The 13056-nt window shown below is 38.1% G+C and overlaps 1 protein-coding gene across 1 annotated transcript in view; it reads right to left on the bottom strand.

The window, feature by feature from the left end:
* Nucleotides 1-13056, bottom strand: part of LOC149302332 (microcephalin-like) — a 153635-nt gene that overhangs the window by 100282 nt on the left and 40297 nt on the right. The window contains exon 10 of the mRNA XM_089482425.1: nucleotides 2199-2361. Within this exon, the coding sequence (XP_089338551.1) occupies nucleotides 2199-2361 (163 nt within the window). The remainder of the gene's footprint in view (nucleotides 1-2198; nucleotides 2362-13056) is intronic.

Raw genomic sequence — 13056 nt, 5'->3', positions numbered from 1 at the left:
GGTTGTACTTTAAACATGGCATTAAATGAAGCAGATCAGAGCAAAGTTAAAAAATAACAATAATAATGGTGTACATGAAAATGGCATTAAAAAAGCAAACAGTATAAATGTAGCTCCCAGATGTAGCTGTGGTCCAGGGAGATCTGAAAAGATTCCAACCAAAAGGGTATTACATGAAATGGACATGAAGTGGTAGCGCACATGCAGTGTGGATGAATATTTTTGCTTTCAGGAATGCCAACAAAAGCAATAATATTTAGATATATTCCAACAATAAACATGAAAAAGCAGTTGTATCCCTCTGATATATAAATCGTATGAATCTGGTAATCTAAACAAACAAAGAACAGCTTATCTCTGCAGCGAAGGCTTTCTGGATGACTTCTGTGATCTGTGAATTATTGGAATCATTTTTTTTTTGTTTATTCAGTTGTCTGTGGCATCTCTAACACTCAAAACTTGGTATAGCTTAGCAGTGCTATTGATCTGGAAGTCGTTTTTAGCATCTTAGATCCATATTACAAATGGATCATGACAAGAGGAGACATATTGGCATGCAACATACGGGGGAAACATATGTATATTTTAATAAGTTTTTCCACCCCTATTTCTTGTCTTGTAGCCTGTTACAACCCAAGATGTGTGGCACCTTACAATAATGAGTGTGGATTCATGTGCATCCAATAAATGGGATGCTGGCCAGGGCCTATTTTCACTTCCAGTTTTTCCCAGAAGGCAGCAAAGAATCAATGAATAAGAAACAATGCCACGGAAATTCACCTACAAACCTCTCCTAGGCATTGGTCTGATGTGAAGGGCCAGAGCTTCAGTGAAATCCATGAAGCATAATGTGTATGTTAGATAAAAAGTAGACATGCTATAATGGGGTTATTTATTAAAAGCAATTCTGAAGTGGTTTTTGGTTTAATTGATCTTATTGCCAAAGTAACTAATGGAATGGCCCAATCAGAAGGCACTACCATAGGTTGCTATAGTAATTATCATCAATGATCTCTGTTTTGAGATTGAGGTTCTATACATGAGGGACTTAGGCCCCTTCCATTTGTTATGAGGCGTCAGCAGTGTCAGAAGGGGCTTAGAGCCTGCTATGACATTTATTTGAAATATTTAATTTATTAAATGTGACATCAAACCCAATCTCACGAAAGCTGAGATTAGTGTCGGCCTCTGGCAAGGCAAACATTACTTGATAGCCTGTCCTAATGTTGCCACCCCAATTCTCAGGCACCCTAACAAAGGTTGTCAGAACAACACATAGGGATGACATATTAATAAGCAACATGACAACACAGCAGCAGATATAAGGGAGGACAGGGAGGAATAATCATGCCGATTCTGAGAAAGTTTCCCTTTATGATACCTTTGCTCATGGTAGATACATTAGGTGGGTTTTTAATATAGATACAGTATATTCCTTATTTCAACCTATAAACATCATTATAAATGTTTATTACAAAATGTAGGATTTCAGTAGTGAACGATCCACTTTAAAATATTTGTATTAACATGCAAGCATGGTAATATTAATTGATATGCACACAGGAGGCTGCTGATGGACACTGCCGTTGTGCTGAGATTGAAAAAAATATTTTTTGTATCTTATCTATGTAACAAAAGACACAAGGCAGTCTGTGCTGACACACAAGAAGCAACAAAATTACTCATCTGTAACAAAAAGCTAGTCCCACAACAGGAACATACATGTATGTATGTATGTATGTATGTATGTATGTATGTTTGGGTGGGTCACTTCAAAATTTCCTTGTTTTTGAGAAATACAGTGAAGATGTTGTGACTATTGGAAACAGCTAGATTTTGATGGAATACTTTCATAAGAGTACATATGCTCTTTAGGGAGCAACCAGCACTGCTTTGTTCCAAGGGCCAGTTGTGTTAGTTAATCAAAGTTTAAGTTTAAAAGGATAAAAACCCTTTTGCAGCTAGACATTTCCTTTTACCCCCCATGAAAACAGCCGATCCCAAACATTTGAATGCTAGTATATTTATATTAATATATATGCTTTATAGCATTATTATTATTGGAAAGAGTGCTTTAGACAAACTATATCCTGCAAAAAATGAATAAGCAAAAAAATAATAAATACATAGAACAGCAAATATAAATGTCAAAACAGCTATTAGGGAGCACAATATATATATATTATATAAATACGTACCCAGTCATAAGAAACTATCCAACAACCTCTTGCAATGCCCAAGAGTATATTTAAAGTCCTACGTGGACTTCCGGCAATGACGTGGGTTGTGGTGCGACACACATTGTTGGTAAAGAAGAAACCTCCAAATTTTTTGACCACTTGTATCACAGTGTTCTGTTTCCTAGAAAATACAATGGAGGATTCTTACACAATGAGAAAAAAAAGTAAAGCAACTCATCTTTCGAACATTAACTTTGGTTTCAACTACAAGAATATGCTTTGACAGTACATGGCAACATCCAGTAAAATGGATTTGGAGTCGGACACACACATGTATAAGGCAACTTGCTTTAGCTCCTTGTTTTATTTCTCATTGCAACAATATAGAAACAATAGCATAATCAACAAACTATGATGTAACAAGACACTATACAGCAGTCTCACTGAGGAGGATATGAAATTGCAAGCGAGTCCATAAATTATTATAAGAGTACAGGCCTAGAAATTGTTGGAGGTACTTGGGTACTGTTAGGCTATAGGTAGCATGTAATGGTTTATTTTTATGTTTAAACGTGAACTTTTATGTTGCCAGTACCACATGAAAATGGCAGCTCTAGGCATAAAAAAAACACAAAAAAAAAAACTTGCCATTTGATGCCCCAATTCCGCATTCAAATACTAACTGCACAAGGATTTCTCACAGGAAATAGGCAAAATGAGCTCTGCTCATTCTCATAACAAATAAAACTGCCATTTTGACATTTTTTGTAATGAATATTAGTAAATTTCCACTTTACGGCTAGGTTTCCACTTGGGTTTTTTTTGCTTAAAACGCCCATAAAAACGCCAATAGCGCCACCTGGCGTTTTTTTAGTGAAAAAACGCTGCAGCCAGATGTTAGCTGTTCTTCAATAGGAAATCGCAGAATGCCATATCCACTTGGCATTTTTCTGTTTGGCGTTTTTTCAGTCCTCTTTGGCGTTTTTCTGCTTTTTTGGGCTCTGTGGCAGTTTTTCAAAATCGCAGCATGTTGACACTCTGGCGTTTTTTGCAAGGAAATCTTGGCGTTTTTCTCCAATAGAAGTCTACGGGAGAGAAAAAACGCCATGAAAAAGCCATGTGGGTTTATTGCCTTGGCGTTTTTTATGGCGTTTTTTCCACAGTTACAATGCAGAGGATGGACCCGGTATCTGTGTGTCCTACGAGAAATAGGCCGGAAACAAACAGTTTCACACAAAACAAAGTTCATATTGAATTCTACACCATTTGGAACAAACATGCCATTACAAACAAACATACGCGACGCATAAACTGGACCCTGCATGCCAAAAGCAACAGCAAACAATTTGCACCATCATTTGGGGCCAATCTTCCTAGAGGAGCAGACATTCGGAATAAAGCATGCCTTACAAACCACAGAAAAGAGACAAAAGGATCCGCCGGGGCGTTTAAGTAGAACTCTACCAAGTAAATGACAGGAGGGGGCAGATACTTGCCATTTATCCTAATCCCTTTTTAGCTGGGTGAAACCTCTAACTTGTAAAGGCTGGAAAAACTGCCTAAGGTCAAAAAAAGCAATTTCCACAGAAAGGCTAAAACGCCAGAAAAAACTCCAGAAAAAAACGCCAAAACGCAGGAAAATGCAGTGGCAGTTTTCTTGGCGTTTTTCATCAAGAAAAAAAACGCAGGACAAAAACCCAAGTGGAAACCTAGCCTACTGATGCTTCCAGGGCTGGTTCAGATGTGCCCTTGAATCAAAGCTGACACTGATTTCTGCAAGTGAGTGAGACAAATTGATGAGGCTCTACCACAACTAAAATAATACAATAATCAACTAGTCAGTGAATGACATTTGGTTCTTTATAGACAAAATAGTTTCTTTCTACCTTTCATTCGCTCCCAATGAATGCTTTTAAAAAATAAAAAAAATAAAAAACATCCCTAACAAATGCAAAATCTTGAGCTGTGGTTTCGCAATGATTTTATATGGCATTATTGGAAATGAAAAAAAGTGTTCAATTGCAGAAAATACAGAACACTAGTTAACAAAACTAGCTACATCTCACTAAATCAACATAACAGCCCCTTTTCCATCACCAGTCAATCTCTTTGCTATTTCTATTTATCTTTCATTTTCTTTATCCGATATCAGCTTCGGTTTGCCTTTATAAAACATCCATCTTACAAGTGATTTTCCTATCTGTAATTCTCTTCAACAAGTCCAAGCTGAATTGGAGATTTCAATGAAGGATTTTTGGCACCGAAAAAGCTTCCTGGAACCATCTTAATTGTTATTTCCATTTGCTCCTCTGTGACAAATGTATCTTTTAGATCTTTTAAGAAAGATGCTAGATAACGTTGCTCAATATAATCCCTATATTTATATATAGTTTACTCAATCACATATATTTAGTCCCACTGTTTACATGCTCTTGACAAAAGATTCAGGAACAAAGAGTTTTTTCTTCCTAGAAATGTTAAGACGTTGCTGTAAATGGATTGAGCATCTCTGCTTATTATACAAAGAAAAGACTACACATATCAGTCAAATAAGTCTACAGTCCAACAATCGTGCCCAGGGTGAGAAATTGCAATATAAAAGATGAAAAGTGTGAAATTGGGCACTCATAATGCCAATTTATGTACAAATGTTGTGAGAAAGGAGATGTATCTACTGATGTTTTCCACCTTCAGGTTCAAGTCCTAAAGTTCCCCTACCTTGGAGATCGTCAAGTAGAAGAAAAATGCATATGTTGCCTCTGTTTAAAGAAGGACAAGAATATAAGCCAGAAAAGAGTATTTAACATCACAGTTAGGAATGTACTACACAACACTGAATATTTCGCATTAATTTATTGTGGAAAATAAAAATATTTCTGGACAGCAACATGTTTTATGAAACAATGATCTAGCCAAACTATTCTTCAGGGCTTCTTTGACGACACGAGTGGGAGCTTTACATGAAGGCAACTAGGCCTAAGGGATACAACGTGTAGCTTGATGGAAAACAGAAAAGCTGCAATAAAAAAATTATGCTTTTATAGTATAAAAAAATAAATAAAAGACACAGTTTAAGTGATAGTAGTAGCTGTTGGCAAACTGGCCCCTTAACACATTTTATATAACAATAAAGATAAAATAGAATATGAGATGTGTGTTTCTTTAGTTGAGCCATTTGGCAGTGACATGTTGAAGAAACTCCCGTTTCACAGATCTATTCTTTAATATGTAAAAATAATACTTTCCTTAACTTAGGTAGAAGCTGCAGATCCAGGGATGCAGCCCTCCACCTACTATGTGGCCCAGCAAGTCACACCACTTCCCATGCATGCTTACAGGGGTGTCCAGCACTCACTGAGGTGCTGGGGCTGTACTGGGGCAGTAAATATATCATGTGTCAGGAGATGTGGTGAGCTGAACACATCTCCTGAACAGCAAATAGGGAAATTCCGCAAGCTAATTTGGGAGAAAAAGTGACCCTTTTATGCAGGTTAATGGTTCCCTATATGAAACAGCTTGCCCTATATCTCCAGAACAGGCAAAAAAAAAATATAATATTAGTTATTCAAAAGCACAAACAGCTGAAATGTACACAGTGAAGGATTTTTTTTTAATGTTTAATTGATGTAGAATGTATTTTGATTTTTGGTATGTGTTTGTTGTGGCATTTATCATTCCCTTTGTGTAATTAGGGAATAACCAAGTATAGGGAATAACCAAGTAAATATATGAATTTAATTTTGATAATTACTAATTTTCTATCAGGTTGGTGTTCTTATTCCACTTGTACATCAGTACAAGTGCAAAAATAAAAATAACCACACATTTTATAGAAGTTTTATACACACTCATCAGTTTTCCACCTGATCTCTATGTTTCTAAATGTTGTCATAGAACAAAGATTTATAGAGATTGCAAATTTAACAGCAGGGTCATCTTTACTTAATGCAACAGTTCGTCATAACATGTAAATTCTAGCTCTGTCAGTAAATTCTAGCTCTGTCAGTTCTGTAAGAAATGTTGGGCTAATTGTTGGCACTATATAAATATAAACTAATAACACCTGCACTTAACATGTTAATGAAGGTGTCACATACCTGAGAATGTGAAGGATAAAAAAACTGAACAATGATTGAGAAAATTAAGTAATTTAAGTCAATGGCGAGTCTAAGTGAAAGTATTTTCTCTGAGGTATAACCCATTAGCTTTACCTACAACAATGATGCTTTCTGGGTACTCTGAAGTTCAGTGTACTAAACATGTATCTTTTCATGTTCATGTGTCTCAGCAAGAACTTGAATCCCAATGCCACACACAGACACAATCACAATAATAAAAAAAACATACAACTATATAGTATAATAATAATAATAATGGCAGACCAAAGTTCAAGATGTAACTATCTTGCTTTTAGATGTACGCCTTCATAACCAATAAAAGGAACATCATGAGAAGGTAATTAACTTTGTAACATCGTGAGGCTTTCTACAGAAATACATCCAACAACCACCGAAATAGCTGTCCTCCTTTGGTGCAGACAAGCACTCACCAAGTTTCATCATGGGCAATCATAAAACACCCCAGATTACTGGGTAACAAAATAAAGAAACATCCTTTATAATGAAATCATTTAACCCCTTCAATCCCCTATAGACGTACCGGGACGTCCAAAAAACGCCCACTAAGAAACCCCTATGGACGTACCGGTACGTCTAGCCCTTCGTGCAGCGTCAGGGACTCCCCCCTGGCGTTGCTGGCTTTCTGCTGCCCAATCTCCTGTAACAGCTTCCGGCGCGAAGCAGCCTGCAGCTCTTCCTCTCTCCTCCATTATATAGAGAGAGGGAGGGAGAGAGGGGGAGAGGGGGAGAGGGGGAGAGGGGGAGAGGGGGAGAGAGAGGGGGAGAGAGAGGGGGAGAGAGAGGGGGAGGGAGAGGGGGAGAGAGAGGGGGAGAGAGAGGGGGAGAGAGAGGGGGAGAGAGAGGGAGAGGGAGAGAGAGAGAGGGAGAGAGAGAGAGGGAGAGGGAGAGAGAGAGAGGGAGAGAGGGAGAGAGAGGGAGAGAGAGGGAGAGAGAGAGAGAGAGAGATCATCTTGCAGAGCAGCAGTGTTTAGTGCAAAACCACATCATATATAAACCCCCAAATACCTGTCTTACCCAAAATCAACCCACCCTTTCCTCCCCACAATCCTCAAAAAAAAATAAATTAAAAAAAAAAAATGGGTTTAGTTTGGTGGGTGGTTAGAGGGAATTGGGGATTGTTTTAGAAATTGGGTAGGTAGGTGTCGTGTACAATGGCGCAACGTGTCTTCAGCGCTGAGGAGGCTTATGACTTCCTCACTCAGTCTGATGCTGATGTCGAAGCCACTCTGACTGCATCAGATATTGATCCAATATCTGATTAATCTAGCTGTGCGTCAGATAATGACGAGTCAGAGGAAGAAGATGATGGCCAGGGTCCATCTGCTAAAGCCAGGCTTTTACTGGGACTCCTGGCATCAGATGTGACATTGATGCTAGCGAGCCAAAGTCATTTTTCAATTTAATGTTTGCACCCGAGTTTTTTGAGCTGAGTATCAGGCAGCTGACCAAGGAGACAGAAGCCAGACCTGGTACCCCACTGACCCCCATGAAATTAGAAAATTTTGGGCCCTGACCATTATGATGGGCATTGTGAAAAAGCCCACTATACGATCATATTGGAGCACAGATCCCATAATATCCACCCCTGCTTTTTCCCAAATAATGCCCCGGAACAGGTACTTTGGGCTCCTAAAATTTTTACATTTTAGTGACAATTCCCAATGCCCCCCTAGAGAGCACCCCCAATTTGACCGTTTATATAAATTGAGGCCCATTATTAATTATTTTTCAAGTAAATTCCCTGAAATTTATACCCCCGATAAAAATGTGGCTATAGACGAGTCCCTGGTCCTATTCAAGGGTAGACTGAACTTCAAACAGTATATCCCGTCCAAGCGCTCGAGGTACGGTGTAAAGTTATATAAACTTTGCGAGAGTGGGACGGGATATACTGTTTCCTTCAGAATCTACGAATGGAAGGACGGCCACCTTGATCCCCCTGGCTGCCCACAATCTGTGGGTACTAGTGGGAAGATAGTGTGGGACCTGCTGTCCCCCTATTTGAATAAGGACTACCACCTCTGGGTGGATAACGTTTATACCAGCCCAGATTTGTTTCATTTTTTATTTTTACAGCAGACCCCGGCATGTGGCACTGTTAGGCCAACCCGCAAGGGTTATCCTAAAAACCTTACATACCCAAAGCAGAGGCGCGGCACTACCAGTGCTCTGCGCAGTCAGGAGCTGTTGGTCCTCAGGTAAACGGACAGGAAGGATGTGTATATCTTCTCCACTATACACAACGAGAAGGTGGTACCTGTCAGTGTACGTGGGGAAGGTGATGCTCAGGGGCTCAAGCCTCAGTGCATCACCGATTACAACAAGAACATGGGGGGTGTAGATCTTTCTGACCAGTGTCTGCAGCCGTACCTGGTGCTGCGTAAGACCAAGACCTGGTACAAAAAGGTGGCCATTTACCTCACCCAGGTTGCCATGTACAACACATATGTGTTGTACAAGAAATGTGCCACTGGGAAGATCTACACCTTCCTAGAGTTCCAGCTCAAAATCCTGAGGGATATCCTCTTTGAGCAGCCAAGCCCTAATGTGCAGGATGAGAATGTCCTGCGTCTTACCGTAGGCATTTTCCTTCTACAATCCCCACCATTGGTGCCAAACAGAAGCCTCAGAAAAGATGCAGAGTCTGTTACAAAAAGGGTATTAGGAAGGACTCCAGGTACCACTGCCCTTCCTGTCCCTTTTTGCCAGGACTCTGCATCGATGAGTGCTTCATGATCTACCACACCAAGGTAGATTATTAAATTTCCATTATACTTTTTTTTTTTTTTGTGTGTGTTAGGGTGAGCCACAGGGGGTTATTTTCAATTGGCACAATTCCATAAGTTTTTTTCCCTGCAAATTAAAAAAAAAAAACATAAATAACCATATGCATAAAAAACCTATGCATGTTGGGTATTTCTGTAATCAGTGATCCAGTATGCCGGCACGTTATAACTTATGCCCAGTAATGTCCAGAAAACCACAAAAAAAAAACAGGCATGTAATCCGTAATCAGGAGAGGCGGCTGAACAACTTAGGATAGATTTCTCACCTGTAACACATACCCTGTACAAAAAATCCTAAGAATACTACAAAATACTAAGATGCGTTGTTGAAAAAAGTGCAGGAACTAATTTCTGTGGCCACTTTTGACAGTGATTGGTGGCCAAATACCTGCATGTAGAGTGCCCAAATACCCCTGATAGGATAGCCTGGATTGTCTGCTTTACAGAAATATATACCTTTGTGGGTGTTTTTGTTTTATTTGTTTAAAATTAGAGTTACAGTCCCATCATACCTAATGTAAAAATTTTACGGCTTTGTATAAAGTAATGTACACCTTATAGTATGTTGGCTTTATGTGCTGGAAAAGTATGAAAATTCTATATAAATTAGGTATTTCTGAAATCAGGACACCTGAATTGATAAATTTGGATGGAAATTTCTGTCACTTTACCTAATTTTGTGAGGATTCAGAGGGAAAATTTTAAAAAAATTAGGTGAATCTTTCGATTTTTTGCTAGTTTTTACTAAATTTCGAATTCTACATTTTCAGCTAATCCTCCAACTATGGTATCAAAAGAAAGCTCTATCTTTCCTTGAAAAAACAATATTTAGTTTACATGGGTACACTATTCACAGGAAAAGTGAATAATCGCTGAACCGACATAGCGCAAAAATGGCAAAATTGCTCCGGGCTTTGAGGTACCAAAAACCCCTGGGATTGAAGGGGTTAATTGAACATTTTCTATACAGACTCAACAGATTGTGAACTAAATTATCAAATATGAGCGACATCAATGAATTTCTACAAAGGTTGGCAAAACACAAAGAAAAAACTAATCTTCAAAATCATATAAATATGCTTAAAACATTACATTAAATTAAGGTCTTAACTGACTTTTTAAAATGTATTTCAATATGAATGATTCCTAAAACGCCTGTGTAGAGGGCTATGTGAATTGAAGTTTATAAATAAGAGTGGTCTATAAGTTATTTTTAATATTTAACATGTGTTAAAATAATGGGGCTAAGACTGCTGACCTATGCAGAAATGCTTTGTGTCCTCCTTCATTGGCCATCTTCACACCTTTGTATCAAACAGGTATATAAGATGAGGTGGCCATTCCCCTTTAACAAGGATCAGGCAAGAAGAAGATCATTAACTTTACCACCCTCCAGCCCGAAATGGATTGCTAAGAAGACAAATTGTTACGCGTAACAGCAGGAACTGGGAAAGACCAAGCCTGTGGGTGGCCAATGCAACTGGCTTGAAGCCCTTGATGAATATGATGGATGTAAATGCCTGATGTGCTAAATCAGTTGTCAGATGATTAATGTTAAGTTGGCCTAGCGGTTGTGACAAAGCCCTTGCTCACACACACTCTATGGGTAAAAGTATTGGGACACACCTCTTAATTATTGAATTCAGGTGTTTCAATCAGACAGATTGCCACATGTGTATAAAATCAAGCATCCAGCCATGCAGTCAGCAGTAAAAAAATGGGCCGTTCTGTAAACCTTAGTGAATTCAAGCATGGTTCTCTAATAGGATTCATGAAGTCAGTTCATGAAATTTCATTCCTGCTAGATATTGCACGGTCAACTGTATGTGGTATTATTGGAAGTGGAAGCGTTTAGAAACATGAGCAACTAAGCCATAAAGCAGAAGACTAAGTAAAGTCACATACATGAAATTTTGGAACTTTGTGGAGACAGTTTGGAGAAGGTCTTTTTCTATTCTAGCATGACTGTGCCCCAGTGCACAAAGGAGGTCCCACAAAGACATGGCTGGATGAGTTTGGTATGGAAGGACTTGACTGGCCCTCATAGACCTTTGACCTCTACCCTATTGAGCACCTTCGGGATGAACTGGAACAGAGATTGCAAGCCAGGCTTTCTTGTCCAACATCAGTGTCTGACTTCACAAATGGTCTACTGGATGAATTGGCAAAAATTTGTGTTTTATTGGGGAAACGTAAAAGGTATTCTACTGCTATCCGTATGTATGCTTTAGGGCTAAGCTATCATGACTTTACATGGAATGGAGAATTTTTATTGCAAAAGAAGCCTCCTACCAAATGTTTTTGTCTGTCAGTCACCTTCCCAGGACACACGTATTACACAGACATAGGCATACCAAACAAATGTAAACATGAGACTAGATTAACAGGACCTACAGAAGGTTTGAAAGGCAAGAAGGGAACAACATGATTAAGGAATAAACATATGTAAGACAAAGCATAAAATGCATAGGCAGGTGGAAAAAATCTAGAACATGTTTACTTATCCACATTTTGTTTGTCAACACATGTGTAAGGCCATGGAATACAAACATCCACTAGAAAACAAAAGGCACCAGAACCACAATGGCATGGCACATACCTTCAAAACATGCAGTAAGTTACAATTATCTAGTAGTCATTTGGAAGTGAAGCCTCACAACGTAATTAGGCCCAGGTGTCCCAATTAGCCTAACAGGTAATTCACAAACTCTGGGAGATAATGGCAGTATATACTTAGACCAACTCTTGCCAGTTCCCAATAGGAGGTGATGGCTCTCAGCAAGTGAAGGCATATTAAGGTGTTTTAACTAATGCACTAGTGAGAGTTATCAACTAAGGTCACCACTGCTTCTGTGGACATGGCTGCTTGTAGCAGCAACTACTTCAGGACTGGGAGTAACATTGCAAGTTTGCATTATACAAATAATATATTATATATATATATATATATATATATATATATTTATTTATATATTTCTGTGGCTCTGATTTATGTGAAACACATTCCAGAAACAGGAAGTTTGTTAAGCACATAATAGAATTTCAACCTCACAGATATAACCCATGGAAGCAACCAGCAAAAATAAGGAAACTAACCATTGATCATTTTGTAGTGTATATTTATACTTAATGTACGCATATCTGCTTCAGAATGCTGAGAAATTGTCAGAGCTCTGTCACCTAATGTTCAAGAAAAAGTGTATTTTATTCAACTTTTGAGTAGAATTTCTGCACATCCATATTTTGTTAAACTGTGGCTCATGTCAAAATAAAACAAGCTAAATAACTTTATAAAGTATTATGAAAAATCCTCCAGGGAGAGAATTTCTAATTTACTTTGGTTTTCAATTATTTAAAGCTTCCTTTAGTTTTAAACCACAAATATTCTACTAGACTAAGGTCTGGTGGAAAACATGAATAAAAACACACATTTTGGTTTGTTTAAATGGATACTACGATCACAAATATTTTCCTACTTAAACGTAAGAAGGTCTAAATTATAAACCACATCTGAATACTGCAACTTTCTGATTTTTAAAAATAAAATGAGGGTATATGCATTTGAAATTACTCCATAAAGTAGTAATTTAATTATTTTGTTCATCTAGGAAGGGTCATTTTGATCATTTTGCTGGAAGGGTTTTTTGGGTTTTTTTTTTTTTAACACGTCATTACATTGCATTAAAACAATGATGTCCAAGGTTGCATTTTTGGAAAAGGCTTACTACTTTGCATTAAAACATCCCTTTGAAAAAATTCAATCAGCATGTTCTATTTCTTTTTTTATATATATATACTAAAGTCACTATTGTTTTAATTAGAGTGCATTAGTTGCTAGTTCGATATCATTTAATAGCCACAGCCACTCTTTATGAGGGCTTCTAATAATTAAGTGATTACATTATTTGTAAGGACCAGGGCTGTTTTATACTGTTCCACTGTTTCAGAATG

The sequence above is a fragment of the Sceloporus occidentalis genome, unplaced genomic scaffold (assembly GCF_023333645.1).
Source record: "Sceloporus occidentalis isolate IW3139 unplaced genomic scaffold, rSceOcc1.0.p SCAF_19, whole genome shotgun sequence".
Taxonomy (NCBI): Eukaryota; Metazoa; Chordata; class Lepidosauria; order Squamata; family Phrynosomatidae; genus Sceloporus; species Sceloporus occidentalis.
The sequence above is the reverse complement of the archived record's forward strand: the minus strand, read 5'-3'. Positions and strand labels throughout refer to the sequence as shown.